We start from the raw sequence: 22,654 nt of genomic DNA, 5'->3' as shown, positions 1-22,654 counted from the left end.
TGAAGGTGTTGACCTGTAAATTGCCTCGAGGTAATGTGTGTTATGAATAAAACTAAGTTCTGTAAACAAGCTGATGTTGATATGAAGCAGAACAGAGGGTTCAGAGGGTCACATTTAAATATAACAAATATCACAATACTCACCCTGAAGCCTCGAATGGAGACTGATACACTTTAAATCTCATTTTAAATCAGACATATGTGTTTACTGAGCTGTGCAGTACATTGTTCATGGAGGTTTGATTAATAATATATTTATTTAATTCAAAAATATACTGTAAATATGATTAATGTTCATTCCTTAGCCTCATTTTTGGTGTTTTTTTGTAATTCATCATCCCTCATGTCAAAATACAGGAAGTTACAATTGTACAATATTAGTTTACGTGAATTTGTCGAGTCAATAAAAGATATTTTTTAGAAAATTTTGAAAAATAGTTTGGGTAAACACGCTTTATCACAGTGAATGAATCCTTTACTGGTCTCATTATGCAAAAGGTCTTCAGATTATCAATACTATAATTACCATTTATAATATTTCACAGTCTACATATATAAAGTAAATAGTATTTGTACTAGCAGGAACAAGTATCTCAACCTAAACGGAATGGAACCCTAATTAATGTAATTGTTAACACATGTTGTATGATAGATAGATAGATAGATAGATAGATAGATAGATAGATAGACTTTATTGATCCCAAGCTGGGAAATGACAGTGCAGCAGCAGCATTACACAGACACACAGTGACGATAACAACATATAGTATAAGAATATAAAGAACAAAATATACATAATAAAATAGCAAAATATAAAGAAGCAGTAGCAAATAAAAGCAAGCAAATAAAATAAATATAAATATATTTATAAGTGTAGGCCATCTTGCTCCGCCATGTTTGTACGGCAGCCCGAATGGAAAATCCAGCCAGATTGAGAGCGCGTTTCGCATTCATAAATAAACCAATTAAGAAGAAGGTGGAAGGAAAGAAGTTTTTTTGTCCTCGCAGGCCACCGTCTCTTTGCTGATGGGAGGGGTAAGTGCGAACGAGTGAGTGAGCACTGCATTCTAGAATCTGAACGCTAGATATCACGGTTTTACCCCCCATTTTAAACACTGGACCTTTAGTATGCATTAAACCAACTTTCAGACTCATCATTCCGTTCAAAATGTCAAAGATAACAGAACCTGACAGATATAAAACCATCATTTTATTAGAAAGGTCGGAAGATTACTTCAGAAAACTTCCAGACAGAGTCAAAGATGTGATATGTGCCAAGGGAGGACACTTTCAAATCTGAGGAAGTCATTTTATTCTGAAAATATTAGTTTTTGTACATATTTCCTGTATTTCTGTTTGTCCTAATTGAAGGATGGAATATGGACAATATGGTCATTAAAACTTTGCTAAAACGAACTAAGCTAACGGTGGTTTCCATGTTTACTAATTCCACTGGTAAAGACTCAACAGTCAGCATCTGCAGCGGGGAAAAAAAACAGTTTTTCCTGCCTCCAGCCTCTGATTTCTGTCTCTGAGTGAAATGTGGTGTGTCAGCAGTTCAAGTGAAAATGAAACGATCATCAGCCTGATGGTCTGTCTACTCCCGGAGCCAGGACTCAATCGCTGTCTGAGGTCTGCAGATGAGAGCGCCAGATGAATACAGATGTTTTCCGAGTCAGACTATAGCTGAGGTATTGTGTTGCAAAGAGGTTTGATGTGCATCGATTAGAATATTAGTTGTGGTAGCGACATGTTCCAATTAGCAACAAGCTTTCTCTCCACTTGTTCCCCCATCTGCCTGTTCTCCGGGCATAGATTCTCCCTGGGGCATTTTCCTCATGGGGCATCCAAAATTAATCCATTAAGTGTGTGAGTGTGTGTTCTGATCATACAGTTATTTTTTTTAATACTGCAGCTCATAAATGAAAAAAGCCTTTTGCTCTTTTTGTGTATGAAATGTACGTGTGTCATGTCTGTCAAGTTTCTGTTTTGCTTTTGCACATTTCATGTTTATGTCTTGTCTTTCCTGTTTTATTTTGAAATCACTAACCCTCTGTCTCCGTTCTAGGGTTACTTCCTGCACGCCCCCCCCCCCCCCCCCTTCCCCCGTCCCGTCACACCTGCTCCCTGATTGTTCTCCCCACCTGTTTCCCATCTTCCCTCATTACCTCTTGTACTTTACCTTGTGTGTCTCACAGTCTAGTTGCCAGTTCGACACCTCACAGTCCTCGTCCCAGCTTATGTCATTGTCCAAGCCATAGCCTGTTTTGTGTATGACCTTGTTTGCCCCTTTGACCTGCCTTTTGCCTCTCGAGTTTGGAAACCTCTGCCTATCTGACTGCTAGATATGCTAAGCAAGACTACACTGCAAAAACTCAAAATCTTACCAAGAATATTTGTCTTATTTCTAGTCAAAATGTCTCATTTCTAGTCAAAGCTAATCTCATTCTACTTAAAATAAGACTCATCACATTTAAAAAATAGCTTGTTTTTAGACACTTTTTACTTCTTTCAAGCATATTTTCACTTGAAATCATCTGAAGTTTTTCTTTCTTATTACAAGCACAAAAAACTTGCTTTTTGCTGATTTTTCTCCTTATTTCAAGTGAAAATGTGTTTGAAAAAAGGGGAAAAGGATCTAAAAACAAGTTAATTTTTAGGTGATGAGTCTTATTTTAAGTGAAAAGAGATTAGTTTTGACTAGAAATGAGACATTTTGACAAGAAATAAGACAAATATTCTTGGAAAGATTTTGAGTATTTGCAGTGTACCCCCAAGAAGGGAATGCTTTTGCTTCTGGTGGACTTATCATGCCTGATGTTTTCCTGGCCTAAATCCAATTGAGCACTTTTAGGATGTCATGTATTGGTGCAGCCTACACCTCCAAGACTGTTCAAGAACTCCATGATGCCCTAATCCAGGTTTGGGAGAAGATCCCCAAGGACACACCATCCATGGACTCCTCAGGAACATGCCTAGATGTTATCAGAAGTTCATACAAGTAGGTAACTCAGTACTACCATGAACTATTCACACAATTCGCATCACGATGAGGACTATACTTTCAATGCTTTTGCTTGTTGTTTGGTGTCCAGGCTGGATGGAACCACCCCTGTGGATCGGAAGGACCTCGGAAGGTATCCTGGATCCCTTGTTCCTGCAACACCTTGAGGAACACCCCCAACTGAAACAAGGTAATTTGGTTTTTCTTCTGTTAACACCAGCTGGTACATCGTGACCGATGGCATTCTGATCAATAACAGTTAGTCCCATCCTCTCTGGTCTGAGTCAATGGGGATGATTGCAAAGTATTTCCACTAAATGAACTTGAGTCATTCTATGAATTATTAATATTCCCCCACAAACATTACAGTCCCAAATACTGGTCTGTTCACTGAGAAAGCAGATATAATTCTTTTAACATTAGTCCCCTATTCCCTAAAGTTGTGAAGCCTTAGAAGCTCCAATGTTGTTTTGAATAAAAGAAATTGAACAGTTTTTCCATTGAGCATTAGCAGATTCCCTGTCTATACCACAGATAAAACAATGCTTTGATTATGTAATACAGTTCCACTATTCTCCAGACTATAATAATTCCTTCTGTATTTTTGAATTCTGTCCTACTCTATAGATGACTCACCTTTAGAAGAACTTGGTCTAAATACCACTTGCTGTGAATAGCAATAGATTTCCTATTGAGTTGATCCAGGATGATATGCCTTCCGCTGTTCGCACTACACACCCAATCAGGATGATATTTCAGCCGCTCCCTCCAGATCAAATGTATTGATCCCTTTGTGGACTTGTCAGTACTTCATGAGTAGCTGGATTGTTTTCTGGGAGCAAATGGCCAGCATTGGTTTTTATTTTCCTTCTGCTCATTGATTAATACACCACACTGTTAGATCACTGTGGAGAGGTCTCACTTAGTTTGTAATGGTCCCACTGGAGTTTATCCTCTTTGTTAGTAGTGGTCTCTCTTTTGTAAATAGAGGTCTTTCTTTGCTGGTAGAGGTTTCTCTAGCTGAGGTCTTTCTTAGTAGAGGTCTTCCTTTGTTTTTAGAGGCCTCTCATTGTGAATTAAGGTCTTTGTAGTATAGGTAACTTCTTGTTTGTAGAGGTCTCTCTTTGGTAGTGGAGGTCCATCAGTAGAGGTGTTGAGATGTCTTTCTTGGTAAAGGTCTCTCTATTAAGGCTATCTTCTTGTGAGTAGAGGTTTCTCTGTTTCTTTAAAGGGATAGTTCAACATTTTGGCAAATTGGCCCATTGCCGTAATCCCTATAGTCATAGCAGTAGGTTTGTTAACTTTATTTGTCGGTGCAAGCTATTTTTAGAACTATCCCTTTAAAGTTTTAGCAGAGGGTCTCTTTTGTTAGTGGAGGTCTCTCAAGTGGAGATCCCTCTTTGTTTTTGTAGGTTTCTCCTTTTATGGAGGTCTGTCTTTTTGAGTAGAGGCCTCTTTTTGTTAGTAGAGGTCTCTTTTATAGGCGTCCCTGTTTGTCTCTTTGTCATAGAGGTCTGTCTTCTTAAGAAATAGTCTCCTTTCTATAGTGGACGTCTCAAGTTGTTTTTCAGATTCTCAGATGTTAAAGACACAGCGAATGAAAAGTGTTTCTCAGGACCAGTGAAATAAAAAGATAAAAGAAGACGATGAGGAATATATAATAAATAAATAAATAAATAAATAAAACACATTGTTAGGCAGCAACATGTTGGGGGTAGTGTGCAGTTATAATGTAAAGTGCAATGCAGTGCAGTGCACTTGCAGGTTTGTCCTTGTTATAAATGTTTGACCTTTTGAGTAGAGGTCTATATTTGTTAGTTAAGGTAGCTTTAATAGATGTTCCTCTCTGTTTTTAGTTTCTCTTTGTAAGAAAAAGTCTTTTTTTTATGTCTTTAGTGGAAGTCCTTCTCTGTTTTATGGAGGTTTCTCCTTTTATGGCAGCCAGTCTTTTGAGTAGAGACCTCTATTGTTCATTAAGGTCTCTTTAGTAAAGGCGCCTCTTTCTCCATTTGTTAGTAGATCTCTGTCTTTGTTAGAGGATGTCTCTCATGGTACATGTTTCTATCGTTTCTCTTTCTTAGTAGAGGCTTTTCATGGTAGAAGTCTCCTTTTTTAGTAGAGATCAATGTCTTTGTTAAGAGATCTTTCTTTGTCAGTAGAAGTCTATTTTTTCATTAATGCATCTCTCTTTGTGTTAGGGATTACTTTCAGAAAATATACAGAAAGCATTGTACAGTGCTGATGTCATTCGGAGTGAAGGTTTTTGAAATGGGACATTGTGAAATGCCACTTTAACTACAGCTGCACAGTGGTTTTGATCGATCATGACAATCAATGGCTGTTTGAATGGGTCAAGTACATAACTCTGACATTTCCTCTCCCATAATTATCCCCAGAGCAGAGCTTATAAATTCACCAGAGAACTGAGAAGAAGAACAGACTGATCCTGCTATATTTAATGGTAATCCAAGACGGGTCACATCTTTGTTGTCTAACAGATCTACAATCATTCATTTTGTCTGGCTTCAGTACACACAGTATTATTTCAGTTTAGTTTAACACTGAAACAAATAAAGTGTCTGTGTAGACCTCAGAAGGGGAAACCCAAATCCTGCAGTAATCCTGAAAAGACTTGTCAAACATCAGCAAGCAGGAAACACAACAGCAGCCCACACAGACCAGATTGTTATTTTGACAAGGAAATCCACCACCGAATCAGAAGTCCTTGTGACTTTGGTGGTCCAGGAGGCGCTTGCTGTGGGATGGTGGTCTAGGAGTTTGTGCTGGAGTTTGTTGAAGGATGGTGGCCCGGGAGGATTTTGCTGTTATATGGTGGTCCAGGTGGAGTTTGCTATTGATTGGTGGTCCAGGAAGAATTTGTTGTAGGATTTTGGTTTAGAAGGAGTTTACTGTAGGATGGTGGTCCTGGTGGAGATTAATGTAGAATGGTGGTCCTGGAGGACTTTGCTGTAGGTTGGTAGTCTAGATGGACTTTGCCGTATAGGATGGTGGTCCAGGATGAGTTTATTGAAGGTTGGTGGTTTGGACAGACTATGCAGTAGGTTGGTGGTCCAGACGGACTTTGCAGTAGGTTGGTGGTCCAGATGGACTTTGCTGTAGGTTGGTGGTCCAGATGGACTTTGCTGTAGGATGGTGGTCCAGATGGACTTTGCTGTCGGTTGGTGGTCTAGACGGACTATGCAGTAGGTTGGTGGTCTTGGAGGACTTTGCTGTAGGATGGTGGTCCAGATGGACTTTGCTGTAGGTTGGTGGTCCAGACAGACTTTGCAGTAGGTTGGTGGTCTAGGAGGACTTTGCAGTAGGTTGGTGGTCTAGGAGGACTTTGCAGTAGGTTGGTGGTCTAGGAGGACTTTGTGCAGGTTGGTGGTCTAGGAGGACTTTGCTGTAGGTTGGTGGTCTAGGAGGACTTTGCTGTAGGTTGGTGGTCTAGGAGGACTTTGCTGTAGGTTGGTGGTCTAGGAGGACTTTGCAGTAGGTTGGTGGTCTAGGAGGACTTTGCAGTAGGTTGGTGGTCTAGGAGGACTTTGCTGTAGGTTGGTGGTCTAGGAGGACTTTGCAGTCGGTTGGTGGTCCAGACGGACTTTGCAGTAGGTTGGTGGTCTAGGAGGACTTTGTGCAGGTTGGTGGTCTAGGAGGACTTTGCTGTAGGTTGGTGGTCTAGGAGGACTTTGCTGTAGGTTGGTGGTCTAGGGGGACTTTGCTGTAGGTTGGTGGTCTAGGAGGACTTTGCAGTAGATTGGTGATCTAGGAGGACTTTGCAGTAGGTTGGTGGTCTAGGAGGACTTTGCTGTAGGTTGGTGGTCTAGGAGGACTTTGCAGTAGGTTGGTGGTCTAGGAGGACTTTGCTGTAGGTTGGTGGTCTAGGAGGACTTTGCAGTAGGTTGGTGGTCTAGGAGGACTTTGCAGTAGATTGGTGGTCTAGGAGGACTTACATGCTTACATTACATTGCTAAACATTCACACGCTTCTATTTTAAAACAATACAAAGACACAGCAGCACACACTGTGTGAATAAACAGGGTTCATTAACAGAAGAAACAATATCATATTCACTGCTCTGCTCACTTTGCGAAATCTCTATTCACTCGCTCATTGACGAGGACGAGCTGAGTGCTGGTGAATAATGAAGGAGGCTGTTTCTGGGCCTTTGATCACAAGTTTGACTCTGCCAACCGCTCTTACGCTCATTAACAAAACTTAATCAGACCACATTTTCTCCTGGAACAACACTGTTATACACAGGTCCTGAGAACAGATTCATGACTTATGTTATTTACTCTGGTTGCAGGGATTTATATTACAGGCAGGGCCGTTGCTAGGAATTCTGGGCCCCCTTAAAGAATACTAAAGTGGGCCCCTCCCCCTAACTTTTCCAGTTTTTTTTTTCTTAGACTACGTATGTATTATCATTTATTATTTAGCCTACTTTGTTTTGATGCTAATGCAGCATTACACTGCAAAAACTCAAGTATCTTACCAAGAATATTTGTCTTATTTCTAGTCAAAATGTAATTTCTAGTCAAAACAAATCTCATTCTACTTAAAATAAGACTCATCATATTAAAAGTAGCTTGTTTTTAGACACTTTTTACTCCTTTCAAGCAGATTTCCACTTGGAATAAGCAGAAAAAATCTGATAGTGGAACAAGTTTTTCTTCCTTATTACAAGCACAAAAACATGCTTTCACTGGCAGATTTTTCTACTTATTTCAAGTGAAAATTTGTTTGCAACAAGTGAAAATGATCTAAAAACAAGTAAATTTTTAAATAAGACAAATATTCTTGGAAAGATGTTGAGTTTTTACAGTGTACTATGAGTATTAGTCAGGGTCTAATGCAGAATAAATCAGTCATACAAAGATTAGACTACTGGGGCTTTTTATGGGCCCCACTGGGCGCTGGGCCCCTAGAATTATCATCACCTTTTTCCCCTATACGGCCCTGCTTACAGTACCGTCCAGTGGTTGAAGAAACTAAATAACCACTGGAGCCTCTTTGGTATATTATAGCTTTGATTTGTTATTTTCTATCTGCTTTCCCTTGATGGAGATCAACTCCAAATTATGGGTGTAAGATGAAAGCAGATGCATAAATCGATTCAGTCTAGTTTGATAAGACGAGATGCACAATGATCAAAAGAAATGACAACAGGGGTTTGGTTTGGTTTGGTGGGGGTGGGGAGCAGAAGAGAAAGTTTAAAGTGGGATGTGGGGGAAAAGATTCAGCAGGGAACTAAAGGCCTGTAGCTTCTCTGTCTCTCTCTAGTGTGTGTGTGTGTGTGTGTGTGTGTGTGTGTTTGTGTGTGTGTGTGTAGATAGTGTTTAGGGGTGTGGGGTGAGTGGGGCTAATGCAACCAGACTGAACTGGTTTGAGAGACAAAGCAGGGGCAGGAGGTGGTGCCGGAAAGTTTCCCTCTGAGTCTCCACTGAGTCGACTGCCTGTAAACAAGTAAGTCCTCTTTACATCTCAGTTTAAACTGTTTCAAATGAACAAATTGTTAATACAAACTTTCATATATATACACTGTAAAAACTCAACATCTTTCCAAGAATATTTGTCTTATTTCTTGTCCAAATGTCTCATTTCTAGTCAAAACTAATCTCTTTCCATTTAAAATAAGACTCATCACCTAAAAATTTAGACTTGTTTTTAGATCATTTTCACTTGTTTCAAACTAATTTTCACTTGAAATAAGTAGAAAAATCTGCCAGTGAAAGCAAGTTTTTTGTGCTTGTAATAAGGAAGAAAAACTTGTTCCACTATCAGTTTTGATAGAAGTGAAAATCTGCTTGAAAGAAGTAAAAAGTGTCTAAAAACAAGCAACTTTTAATATGATGTGTCTTATTAGTATAATGTAATATGTAATAATGTATAATGAGATTTGTTTTGACTAGAAATAAGACAAATATTCTTAATAAGATGAGTTTTTGCAGTGTATATATATATTAAAAAAAGTTTGCTACCAGCTCCTGAATTGGTTTTTATTGCACAATTTGTGGTTTTGATAGAGTCTCCACTGAGAAAATTAGTGTTGTAATTACTGTGTGTTCAGAATTAGGTGTTAAAATGAACACATGTATAAAAAAAAACTCCACTGTGGCTGTGTCTCTAACTAGTTGTGTTTGGTGTTCTTCATCTGCCCGCTGGGTTTCATTAGTCTTTATGTAATTGTCCCATTTCCTGTGCCAGATTCTCCACATCTCCACTATATGCCACTTTATGTGTGTGTTTGTGTGTGTGTGTACAGAAGATACCATAGCATAGTTTAGGATTTGATTAAAAATGTGAGAAAGATGTGTGTTGGCTTCCTGCGCGAGTAGCTGTGTTGGTATGTGTGTTTGTGTGTGTGTGTGTGTGTAGCAGCAGCTGTGTGCAGGATGGAGAGAATTACATACTATTAGTTTGAAGAACAAACTGCTGAGCAGAGAAGAGGAAGACAGATGAGGCTCATTCATCTCCAACCACCTCTGTATTTAACTCAGATCTTCTAAGTAACACGCTGCCTTCGTTTTTAATTATACACATGATGACTGATGCTAATCTGATGCTAATCTCTTGTCATAAGTACAATTGAAAATGAACTGCATATTGTAAAATACATAATTATCACCACAGTAAACCAGGGGGATACTTTGCCTTGGTTGTTTTGTTTCCACATCGCTGCCTCCATCGTTGTTATCATTCTTATTTAAACAAAAAAAAAATGTGAAAAACGGAAGGAAGTGTTGATTTACGGTAGATTAGGGGAATGACCTGAGTCAACTGCCAAGTGCCATCTATGGTACATTGGTACATGTATATAGGTGTGTGTGTGTGTATATGTATGTATGTATGTGTGTATATATATATATATATATATATATATATATATATATATATATATATAGACACCTACAGAGAGAGAGAGAGAAAACAAATGATATATTTATCTATATATATTTAACTATATACAATAATAATAATAATATAACTTCAAGAGAATTTTATATAGTTAGTTAGCTATATAGCTATAGTTTATATATACAGTTTCTCTCAAAGTTATTTTATATATATATATCATATTAGGTTTTTTTTTTTTTTACATGTAGGTGTGTGTATATATATATATAGAAAGGGAGAGAAAAAAAGGAATGGAATATTTATCTATATATATATTTAACTATACAATAATAATATCTATAACTTCAAGAGAAATTTATATAGTTAGCTATATAGCTATAGTTTATATATATATACTGTTTCTCTTGAAGTTACGTATGTGTTACATATACATCATATATAATTTATTAGGTTTTTTAAATATGTATAGGTGTGTAAAAGGAATGATATATTTATCTATATATATTTAACTATATACAATAATAATAGCTATAACTGCAAGAGAAATGTATATAGTTATAGTTTATATATACTGTTTCTCTTGAAGTTATGTGTTATACATATATCATCATATATAATTTATTAGGTTTTTATATGTATATAGGTGTGTGTATAGAGAAAGAAAAAAATGAATGATATATTACTACAGTATATATGATTTTATATATAACTTCAAGAGAAACTATATATAAACTATATACAAATACTGTAGATATATATACACACACACACACACACACACACACACACAGAGTGTATCTACAGTGTTTATGTCTTGTTCCTTTTAAGTAGAACAAATGTAGCGAATGCAGTTGTGATAATCTCACGGCTCATGGTGGATTATCTCTCCTGAACCGGGTCCATTCGATCCGGTTCAGACTCTGACCGCACTGCTGCAGTCACTGTTGTGTTGTGTAGTCTGTTGTGTAGCCTGTTGTGTAGTCTGTTGTGTAGTGTAGTCTGTTGTGTAGTCTGCTGTGTAGTCTCTGCACAACAACCGCTGTGCACGGTTCACTGCAGTGTGCAGTCTGCAGAAATGAAACATGTCCTGTGTCCTGTGTGTAAATAGGGTGTTACGTACCGATGACATGAGGTGTGTGTCTGTGTGTGTGTGTGTGTGTGTGTGTGTGTGTGTGTGTGTGTGTGTGTGTGTGTGTGTGTGTGTGTGTGTAGTTTCTCCCTAACTATCTGCACCCCCCCTGCAGTCCGGTCCAGCTCTGCGGTGTAGTTAGTAGGTCACACAAGGACCAATAAAAAGTCGTCTCCGCTCGGCTGCTTTTCAAAATCCCTAATTACAGAGTCAACAGCAACACACACACACACACACACACACACACACACACACACACACACACACACACACACACACACACCATGTCTCCAGCCCTCAGCCTCTCTGACTTGTAATAAGTTGGACAGGATCCAGACTCAAACTTAGTGTCTGGGGGAGAAAAATTTGTCTTTTTCAAAGCACAAGATTAAAGCTCAGCTTCTCCGATTAAAACATGAACACGCCACAGAATTTCACATTTTATTATTATGAGGCGCGTGTGTGTGTGTGTGTGTGAATGTTTGGCCTCTTCGCCCTGTCAGACAAGAACTGTTAAATGCCAGCTCTGCAGAAGTTAAAGGTTGTAACCAGAGTTACATAAAACGGTAAACCAGGGATTTTTCAGTAAGTAAATAAGTCTTTTTTTCCCCCAAAAGACATGTTTGTCATCTTTATTTTTACTTTGAAACACCTTTTGAACACAGGTTTTGAACACAGCTCTATATCATACACTGTAAAACCTTTTTGTGCAATTTAACTGAAGTCAAATAAGCATCGAATGCCTCCAAACAAAGTCGCTGTGCAGAATTCAGACCATAATGGCACAATAAGTAATAGCACGAGTCAGTGTCACGCAATATACCACAATATATACACACTGTGTTGTTCCACTGAACATCTGCAGCTCATTTCTAGGTCACTCTGTCTTCAGAGTGTATGCACTCACATACTTCCTAGATAATGCATCCCTAAAATAACTACACAATACTGCTCCGCTGACTTGTGAAGTTGTTCCCTTATGCCCTCTGGAGTATGTTTGTCTACTGTATTTTCGAGTGGACAAGGGCATAAGTTCACTATAGTGTGGATAAGGGCAGAAGTATACTCTTGAGTGGACAAGGGCACAAGTATACTCTAGTGTGGATAAAGGCAGAAGTATACTCTTGAGTGGACAAGGGCAGAAGTATACTCTTGAGTGGACAAGGGCAGAAGTATACTCTTGAGTGGACAAGGGCACAAGTATACTCTAGTGTGGATAAGGGCAGAAGTATACTCTAGTGTGGACAAAGACACAAGTATACTCTTGAGTGGATAAGGGCACAAGTTCACTATAGTGTGGATAAGGGCAGAAGTATACTCTTGAGTGGACAAAGACTTGTAAGTGGACAAGGACGCAAGTATACTCTTGAGTGGATAAGGGCACAAGTATACTCTTGAGTGGACAAAGACACAAGTAGTGGACAAGGACGCAAGTATACTCTTGAGTGGATAAGGACGCAAGTATACTCTTGAGTGGATAAGGGCACAAGTATACTCTTGAGTGGACAAAGACACAAGTAGTGGACAAGGACGCAAGTATACTCTTGAGTGGACAAAGACAAGTGGACAAGGACGCAAGTATACTCTTGAGTGGATAAGGGCACAAGTTCACTCTAGTGTGGATAAGGGCAGAAGTATACTCTTAAGCGGATAAGGATGCAAGTATACTCTTGAGTGGACAAGGGCCCAAGTATACTCTTGAGTGGACAAGGGCACATGTGTACTCTTATGTGTTTTGGTGCTTGATGATTTTAAAGTGTCCTTGAGTGGCGTGAAAGGCGCTTTCTTCTTATTATTAAGTGGACAAGGCTGCAAGTATACCTCCCTTTCAGACAAGATGTGTACTGGATGGGAAAATAACAACAGTGTCTGTCAGAAATGAGCAAAAAAGTTGTGTTGTACCTTTATGTTTGGAAGAAGACAGAATCCTGCATCTTTGAAATATCTTCCATGCAGGTTTCTACTCATTAATAGTACCGTCAGCAGACTAAGTATTTTATCTTGAGGTTTCAGGTGTTGCTCACCTGTCAGGTCACAGAGTGCAGAGAGAGACATGCTGAGCAGTGAATTCTACGCTTCGTTAAACTTCAGGTGATTTATCAATTAAACTGCAGCGGTTAGACAGACGCCACAGGAAACAGGATCAGTTCACTGCATGAAAGAATGTGGCCAAGCCCCCAGGTGACCTCTGGGGTGTTCTACACTGCAAAAACTCAACATCTTTCCAAGAATGTTTGTCTTATTTCTTGTCAAAATGTCTCATTTCTAGTCAAAACTAAACTCTTTCCACTTAAAATAAGACTCATCACCTAAAAATTAACTTATTTTTTAGATAATTTTCACTTCTTTCAAACAAATTCTCACTTGAAATAAGTAGAAAAATCTGCCAGTGAAAGGAAGTTTTTTTGTGCTTGTAATAAGGAAGAAAAACTTGCTCCACTATCAGATTTTTCTACTTATTTCAAGTGAAAATAGACTTGAAATAAGTTAAAAAGTGTCTAAAAACAAGCTACTTTTTTTATTTTTATGTATAACTATGTATGTATATGTATAAATATAGTTATTTTAGGTATAATGAGATTTGTTTTGACTAGAAATAAGACAAATATTCTTGGTAAGATTGTGAGTTTTTGCAGTGTACAGATCATAGTGCAGCTGAGTTGAGTCCAGTTAGTGAGTCCAGCTACGGCTACTACGGCAAGCCCTGAGGGCCAAACTGTACCTGAATCCAGAAGTGGTAGGCTACAGTCTTGGAGTGAATGTGTAACATCATTTATTGTTATATAACTTTTAGCTTGGCAACAGGTGATAGTCAGTGGGAGAGAGAAGTGAGAACCACAGCCCTCAGGTCCATCACCATCATCAACTCCGGATGTGTCTAATTCCTGGAGACACAACTTACCAGTTCAGTACTGTGCAAAAGTCTTTGATCTTTTTTAGGTTTTAATAACCATCCATGTCTGTATATTAAGATACAAACAGAAATGTGTACACAAATGTCTTCTACAGGCTAGAGTCAGGATTTCGTGTGACTTCCCTTGGCACTTAAACACATCTTTAACTCTGTAGCTGAAGTTTCCTGAAGTAATCTTCTGTCTTTTCTAATGATTTTACCGTATGTCCGTCCAAATTCTGTGATTTTTGGCATTCTGACATCTCTGGCCTGAGTTTGCCTGTGAATATTTATATATAACCCTGCAGAATCAGCATTATTTTGATGTACATGGATTTATCCTCCTGAGTTACAGTAAATCCAAAGGCGATGACAACTGCCCATTGGGTACCTCCAGTTTTACTCTCTACAGTCAGTGGAGAAGCATTTGTTCCTTTTTCCCTGACACACTTATTCCACTGGAAATAACCGCTGACCCGGAGGAATCTCTTTTTTGTCTGCTGATGAGGAAGTCAGAGTGGTTTCAGGACTGATGTTGTTTTTCCTTGTTGTGTCTTATGACAGATGGACCTGGAGGCTCCTACTAAGATATTTAGAGCAGAGAAAAGAAAGTCTCTCCAGGGAGTTTAGAGTTGCTCTGTCTGATGACCGGGGTAGATCCAGAAGAATTCATACAACACAAATATCACATCTTTAAAATCACATTAATATATTCATATAAAAACCATCTGTGGTGTTTTATACTTTTATTACCAACCTGAATTGTTATTATTCAGAATTTAAAGCCTCAGTAACACAATTAAATAATAAACTAATATACAAAACTTTATGGAGAACCTGTCACCAGGGCCGTTGTATAGGGGAGAAAGGTGATGGGGGCCCAGCACCCAGTGGGGCCCATAACAAACCCCAGTAATCTAATCTTTGTATGACTGAATTATTCTGCATAAGACCCTGGCTAATACTCACAGTACACTGTAAAAACTCAACATCTTTCCAAGAATATTTGTCTTATTTCTTGTCCAAATGTCTCATTTCTAGTCAAAGCTAATCTCTTTCCACTTAAAATAAGACTCAAAACCTAAAAATTAACTTTTTTTTAAAGATCATTTTCACTTATTTCAAGTTTGAAATAAGTAGAAAAATCTGCCAGTGAAAGCAAGTTTTTGTGCTTGTAATAAGGAAGAAAAACTTGTTCCACTATCAGATTTTTTCTACTTATTCCAAGTGAAAATCTGCTTGAAAGGAGTAAAAAGTGTCTAAAAACAAGCTACTTTTAACATGATGTGTCTTATTTTAAGTATAATGAGATTTGTTTTGACTAGAAATGACATTTTGACTAGAAATAAGACAAATATTCTTGGTAAGATACTTGAGTTTTTGCAGTGTAATGCTGCATTAGCATCAAAAGAAAGTAGGCTAAATAATAAATGATAATACATACGTAGTCTAAGAAAAAAAAACTGGAAAAGTTAGGGGAGGGGGGGGGGGGCACTTTAGTATTCCTTAAGGGGGCCCAGAATTCCTAGCAACGGCCCTGCTTGTCACCTCCATGTTGGACACATGAATGCATCACATCCACAGATTCTCAGGTTCAGTTTATTAGCTAAATAACTAAATCATCTTCTGCAAATAGGCTGAACCAAAGACTTGTTGTCTGACGGGTCTCTGGATGTGAACCTGGTTTCCTCAGTCAGTAGCTCATTACTTTTGAGCTGACTTTTGACGACCTTTGACCTCTGCTAGACCTCTGGCTCACCTTTAACACCAACTGCAGTCATCAGTGTTGACCTTTGACCTTCACTCTGTTTCTGCAAACAAAACACATAGACGCTTCTGTTATTCACAAAAGAGTTATTTCTAAGAGTGAATGATAATAAATTAGAAGAATAACAGTATAGGAACTATCTGTTTTACTATAATCACATAATTTAAAAACCTTCTCTACAGCCTCTGGTACAAAATAAATGAAACACAAACAATGCTCTGGATGATCACAGTAATGATGAAGATGGCTTATTGCCATGAATAATTTTTGACTCCTCTCGCTGCTGCTTCAGTTGATGCTGGAGAAGCTCAGAGTGGGTTTCCTCATGGGAAGCTGCAGCTCCAGTCCCTGGACAGGCCATTAGAGCAGCAGTGCATAATTGCAGCCCGGTTGGTGTGTGAAACATCCACTTCACCATGCTCCATCAGCTCCGCTGGCTCTGTGTGTTACCGACTGAGAGGAGGGAAGCCGAGGAAACATGCACAGTCTTTAGTCTGAGCTGCTCACAGGGACACTGACACCGCACAGTCAGTGAACCTCCGTAATCATCCTCGTTTATGTATGAAATATCATCTGTTATGCATCTATTTTACCACCGTTAACAAGCGCAATCAAATTTAAGGAATTACACAAATCACTGTGTTGTTCTTATTCACAGTATAGATGAAACAGCTGTTAACTGTAACCACATTCAGGAACTTATATGTGACGAATACAATTAGTAAAAGCGGTAACACTTTACTTGAATAGGTATTCATACACACAAAAAAATGTTGGGTTATCTATGTAACCCAATTTCTGAGTTATTGGTGTTGAGTTTAATTTTTGGGTTATTTGTCCAGAGTGTAACCCATTTTCAGGGTTATAGGGCTATGAATTTAACCCAATTCCTGGGTTGTTCAAGTAATTGGGTTATTTTTGTGTGTGTCAAAAAAAAACCCCAACCTGTTGGGTTAAAATAACCCAAAAAAGGGGTTCGTCCTTATTTGAACCAGCAGTTGGGTTAAAATTGGGTTATTTTTTAACCCAACAGTTTTTAGTGTGTAAGATTGACATAAAACTGTCATAACCATGACATAACAGCTGTCATAAACATCAATGAATACTTATGACAGCTGTGGTTAAGTGTCATTCGGTAAGTTATGTCACTTTTGATGCAAAGTTGACATTGTTTGAGATGTCCTTGTTATGAGAACTTGACATAATTTTTAAAGTTTGGCAATTAGGTCTGCTATGACAGTTTAAATTGTCTTTATGTCAAGTTATCAGAACAAAAACATCTCAAACAATGTCAACTTTGCATCAAAAGTGACATAACTTACCGAATGACACTTAACGACAGCTGTCTTAAGTATTCATTGATGTTTATGACAGCTGTTATGTCATGGTTATGACAGTGTTATGTCAATCTTATGAATATCTATTCAAGTAAAGTGTTACCGTAAAAGCTAAATACTTAAGTTTGGAATAAGAATTTTTCGTATTTTTTTCCAAACATTTTTATGCTTTTTAATCAATTTTCCGTTAACTTTATCTGTGTGTTTGTAAAAATATTTTGGGATATGTATAACCCTCGAAGGTTAACTTAATTGATCTTGATTTGCAGCCAAAAAAGGTTGATGGTTGAAGGTTCTGGTACATGTTAGATGCCAGGAGACCAAAGTTTCACTGAAGAAGCATCAAGTAGTGACATCTGAAGGATGAGACCTTTGAAGGAACGAGATCTCTGAAGGATGAGACGTCTGAAGAAGAAGGAGTTCTCTCTCTGAGGAGGACACTTCAGAAGGAGGAGCCCTCTGAAGGATGTGACCTCTGAAGAAAGAGTCTCGTGAAGGATGTGACTCATGACGGATGTGATCTCTACAGCTACAAACCTTTACTTCACCTCATGGTTGTTCCGATCCCGGACGAGCCCCCAATTGTTACGCCCCAGAACTTTGTTGGCCCGGAGGAGCGTAACAATGGACCCAACCAATGACCCCAAACCAAACACAAAGACGCTAACTTAACTAAAAGAGGATTTAATCCACAACATAAAGGTACGAAGAAGATAAACATAAGCTAACACAAACAAAAGCCATGATGGGAGGCAGGCAAGCCCAGCAGTCCCCAGCACTGCCCCCCCCCCTTCCAGTGTCAGCTGCAGGGTATTTAGCTCAGTGGACCAGGTGAGCCTCGTCTCGCTGATTGGCACCTGGGTGGAGCTGTGGGGGAACAAGGAGGGGGAGAGAAAGACACAGACACACACAAGGCCGAACCCCTTCCGGCCGTAACAGAGAGTCCTCTACAGGATATGACCTCTGAAGAAAAAGTCCTATGAAGGATGTGACTTCTGATGGATGTGACCTCTGAAGGAGGAGTTATCTACAACACTGGTTCTCAGCGTGGGGAATTTTTATTATTCTTGTTTTTTTTTGAGAATTTTACCACTTTTTTTGTAGAAAATCTTTAACTTTTTTTGTAGAAAATCTTTAACTTTTTTTTCTTTTTTTTTTAACTTTTTTTGAGAATTTTTTTAACCACCTCTTCCTACAAATGTTTCAACGTTTTTGGAGAAATTGTACCACTTTTTTCCACAAATTTCTCTATAATGTTTCCAAGAATTCACGCCATTGGCGTACAAAAAGAAGTAACGTTATTCAGTCTCAGAACAAATATTTGTGTATTTCTGGTGTTTGCTTGAAAATTTTGTCCAATGGGGGTCCGTATCTACAGATGAGTCCTATGAAGGATGAATTTGACCTTTGAACTGAGACACAGCTGACATTACTCTTTTTCTGTTGTTGTTGTTGTTGTTGTTGTTGATGTGGTTGAAAGATGTCCAATATTTCCAGTGAATCCCTTGTTGGCTTGTTAACAGTAACGGTACAGAGTGGTAGATAATGATGTCACATGCTCAGAGTGGTAGATAATGATGTCACATGCTCTGACCTCGGGTTGGGGGTCAACACTTAATGGTTTATTTGTTGTGACCTGTGTTCATGGAGATTTTCTCTCTTCTGTGTTTGTGCAGGATGAGGTCTGTGCTGCTGCTGGTGCTGGTCTCTCTCTTCACCATCCAATCTGTGGCTGGAGGGAAAAACAAAAAAGGTACAAATCTTTGATTGTGATGTGATGCCAGTTAAAGGGATAGTTCAACATTTTGGCAAATTGGCCCATTGCCATAATCGCTATAGTCATAGCAGTAGGTTCGTTACCTTTAATTGTCGGTGTAAGCTATTTTTAGAACGGCGGAGCAGAGCCGCGAGCTGCTCAGAGCTACGCTATAAAGAGGCTCATGGGATTTCTTGGTTTCCCTCATCAAACTCATCAAATACACAATCCAACAACTCCACAACGCTCTGGTGGACAAGTTGTGAGCTGCACATTCACCACGCTATGAGATAATAACACAACGTTACCAGACAGAGTTGTTTTAGAGGGAAATACAGAGTCTGCTTGATGAAAAAACTGTCCCTGAAGGCAACGTGCATCAGCGGTTTTGCATGAATTTCCCTCTAAAACAACTCTGTGTGGTAACGTTGTGTTATTATCTCATAGCGTGGTGAATGTGCAGGTCACAACTTGTCCACTAGAGCATTGTGGAGTTGTTGGATTGTGTATTTAATGAGTTTGATGAGGGAAACCAAGAAATCCCATTAGCCTCCGTATAGCGTAGCTCTGAGCAGCTCACGGCTCTGCTCTGCTGTTCTAAAAAATAGCTTGCACCGACAAATAAAGGTATGACAATAGCGATTATGGCAATGGGCCAATTTGCCAAAATGTTGAACTATCCCTTTAAAACCATACTGTGGACAGGAATCCCAGGCTGAACTGGCCACCAGTAGTGATCCCATCATAGCCATGGTTACTGTACTGACACTATGTATAAAATAACTGGTTGATATCCCTTCATTCTGTCCTCAGAGAAACACAAACCCTCCCAGTCCGGGTCAGAATGTGCCGACTGGCGCTATGGCAACTGTGTGCCTAGCAACGGGGACTGTGGAGCGGGGTTTAGAGAAGGGTCATGTGACCAGCAAACCAAGAAGATGAAATGTAAAGTACCATGCAACTGGAAAAAGGACTTTGGAGGTAACACGCACGCGCACACACACACACACACACACATAGAGAGAAAGATAGAGAGATGGACTTCAAAGTCATAGATACCATCTGAACGTAAGGAAACTTTAAACTTTAAAGGGATCTGCAGATAGAGTTAGTGGATGTGAACTTTGTGTATTTTCCAGAGCCTTCATCACACAAACCTCTCCACTCTAACTGTATGACTCCACTGAAAACAACAACATCACAAGCACCTGTAACGCATGATGCAACTGAGTGCAGCAGCTCTGCATGAATATCTCTGAGAATCTGTCATCACACCATCCTCCTCTCTGCCGGGATATTTGTCACACAGTCTGTGTTGTTGCCCGCAGCTTGCATCGAATTAACTGATTATTACCAGTGTAGATCAGCGGAGGATTAAACTTTTGTAAAGTGGTTTGGACTTGTCAGGATATATCATCAAAGTCTCCAAACATTAAAAAAAAAAAAAAGACAAAGAAGATGGCTATCAGACAGTAGAACGGATGAGTTTTTACTGATATAAGAAAAACATTTGTAGGAGAGAGTAGTAATCTCTGAGTCTGGACTTTATGATGCACAAAGATGAAGGGATTCTGCAATGCAAGACCTTCTGCCATTACCAGGGCCGTTGTATAGGGGAGAAAGGTGAGGGGCCCAGCGCCCAGTGGGGCCCATAAGAAACCCCAATAGTCTAATCTTTGTATGTCCGAATTATTCTGCATAAGACCCTGACTGATACTCATAGTAATGCTGCATTAGCATCAAAACAAAGTAGGCTAAATAAAAAAATGATAATACATACGTAGTCTAAGAAAAAAAAATGGAAAAGTTAGGGGGAGGGGACCACTTTAGTATTCTTTAAGGGGACCCAGATTTCCCAGCAACGGCCCAGGCCATTACCAGAACAAAGGAAACCATCCAGGGATATATGGTTCAGATGACGACGAAGTACAACCATTGTACTTCTATTGTAGATTGGTGAAACTCTACTCCAGTCTTTTTTAGTTTTCCCTTTAAAAAGTTTAAAAAACAAAGAGGTAAGAGTGGATGCCTTTAAAAAATAAAGCCATAGAGTAATACGCTGTGATTAATATGTATCTTGGTAATTAAAATCAAACCCCAGCATCAAACAGAGTCATCTGATGGTTAAATATCAGAGGACCCCATGTAGAACCCTGAGGTACTCCAAATGTTTAGACAAGCTATTTTGATGAAATGTTTATGAACAGATAATAATGTAACCATGGAGATGATGAATGTATATAAATGTGTTTTATTCTGTCTTCTCTTCTAGCTGACTGTAAGTACCGCTTTGCTAGTTGGGGAGAGTGCGATCCAAGCTCTGGCTCACGGACCAGAACGGGGACATTGAAGAAGGCACTGTACAACGCCGAGTGTCAACAGACCATCTCGGTCTCCAAACCCTGTCCTGGAAAACCAAGACAAAAACCAAAGGTTAGGAAAACCAAGACAAAAACCAAAGGTTAGGCTAACTACTGTAGGTTCATGGCCATATGGCCACCGTATGTGGCTTATCCTCTAGAGACCATGAACACACGTACAAAGTTTAATTCATTTACTTATTAGTTCCTGAGTGGATTCAGGCTGGATTAGGGTTGCAAAGGGGCATAAGTACTTTCCATGGGAAGTTAACCTGGGGAATTTTGGAAATATTCCAAATTGGAAAGTTTCCATTCGAATTATGGGAATTAACTGGAAATTGGGGGTAATTTAAACAAACTGTAGGGTTGCAAAGGGGCAGAAATTGTCCAGTAAATTTCTGGTAAATTTCCAGAAACTTTCCAAGGGAAGTTAACCTGGGGAATTTTGGAAATATTCCAAACTGGAAATTTTCCATGGAAATTATGGGAATTTTGGGGAATTTATGGGAATTAACTGGAAATTGGGGGTAAAGGTGGAGGACCAAGGTGTTCAATATCAAGGGGATCTAAAGTTGTTTGTCTTAAACATGATAGGGCAGGTTCATTGGCTCACCATGACCCCTTCAAGGTGTCCTGTACTAATGATATTACCCATCTCCTTCACTTTTTTGTCCACATACAGACCAATTTGAACTTGGTTTGGTAATAAATGTGTCTTTGTCTTTTTCAGGAGAGAAGAGAGAAGACCAAGGGCACCAGAAACAAGGTGTAAAGAAGAGTCTCTTTGGACAACGACCCGAACACTTTAGATTTATAGTTTGATCTCCACACAACTGTTTCTGAGTCAACACAAAACACAAAAGTCAACACAAACTCTTTTCACTTGAAACATGTCCTCAGTTTCTGGCGACCAGGACCAAACCTCAGCAAAAAAATCAATCTGGCCCTTCACTGTAGCAGCAGTGGAGCTGGTTTAAATCATCTGTGCTGTGGCTCTAAATCATTTCATTAATCCTGGATCATGTTGGACGTGTCGGTAACACACACACACACACACACATACACAAACACACACACAGTGTTGCATTGCTGGAGCCAGCAAACAGCTCAGAAACATCCTCAGTTATTCTAACCACCACAGTTACAACTTCCTGTAGGACCACACAGTTCTTCCATTAGCACATCTGACACTTTGGATTTGAATTTGAACACCCTTTCTCTTGATACAGTGTTATTTACATTTTTCTTTGTTTACTGAAATAAAGAACACACTCTCACATTGTGTGTCTGTGTTATTTCAGACTCTATATTTCTTTGTTGCACTGGGGAATCTACACATAGAGTCTCTGTTTCACTTTACACTGTGTGATTTGTGCTATAGGTTTTACAGCATTGTCAAGGTTATCATGGTCAAACCAATGTATGCAAATTAGGTTTCAGATTGCAATGAACAACACAGAGGGTGTTGTTTTTCAGGATTATAGAAAGCTGATCCGTTGCTCTTTAAATACATTGTACATGTATTACATTACTTTGAAATAGGAAGC

The 22,654-nt window shown here is 39.0% G+C and overlaps 1 protein-coding gene across 2 annotated transcripts; it reads left to right on the top strand.

Moving 5' to 3' along the window:
• Positions 1-8,300: 8,300 nt before the first annotated feature.
• Positions 8,301-22,387, top strand: LOC146991002 (midkine-B-like). Of its 2 annotated transcripts, none has more exons than XM_085802570.1 (5): positions 8,301-8,472; positions 18,668-18,744; positions 19,561-19,728; positions 21,020-21,180; positions 21,838-22,387. In XM_085802570.1, exons 2-5 carry the CDS (start codon positions 18,669-18,671, stop codon positions 21,877-21,879), a joined length of 447 nt encoding a protein of 148 aa, XP_085658696.1. In that variant the 5' UTR covers positions 8,301-8,472; position 18,668; the 3' UTR covers positions 21,880-22,387. The 2 variants fall into 2 exon arrangements, with proteins under 2 accessions (XP_085658696.1, XP_085658689.1); XM_085802563.1 differs by having other exon boundaries at positions 21,020-21,208.
• The last annotated feature ends 267 nt before the right edge of the window (positions 22,388-22,654 follow it).

This window comes from Trachurus japonicus, chromosome 2 (genome assembly GCF_045865225.1).
Source record: "Trachurus japonicus isolate A0001 chromosome 2, Traja_1.0".
NCBI classification, from domain to species: Eukaryota; Metazoa; Chordata; class Actinopteri; order Carangiformes; family Carangidae; genus Trachurus; species Trachurus japonicus.
The sequence above is the reverse complement of the archived record's forward strand: the minus strand, read 5'-3'. Positions and strand labels throughout refer to the sequence as shown.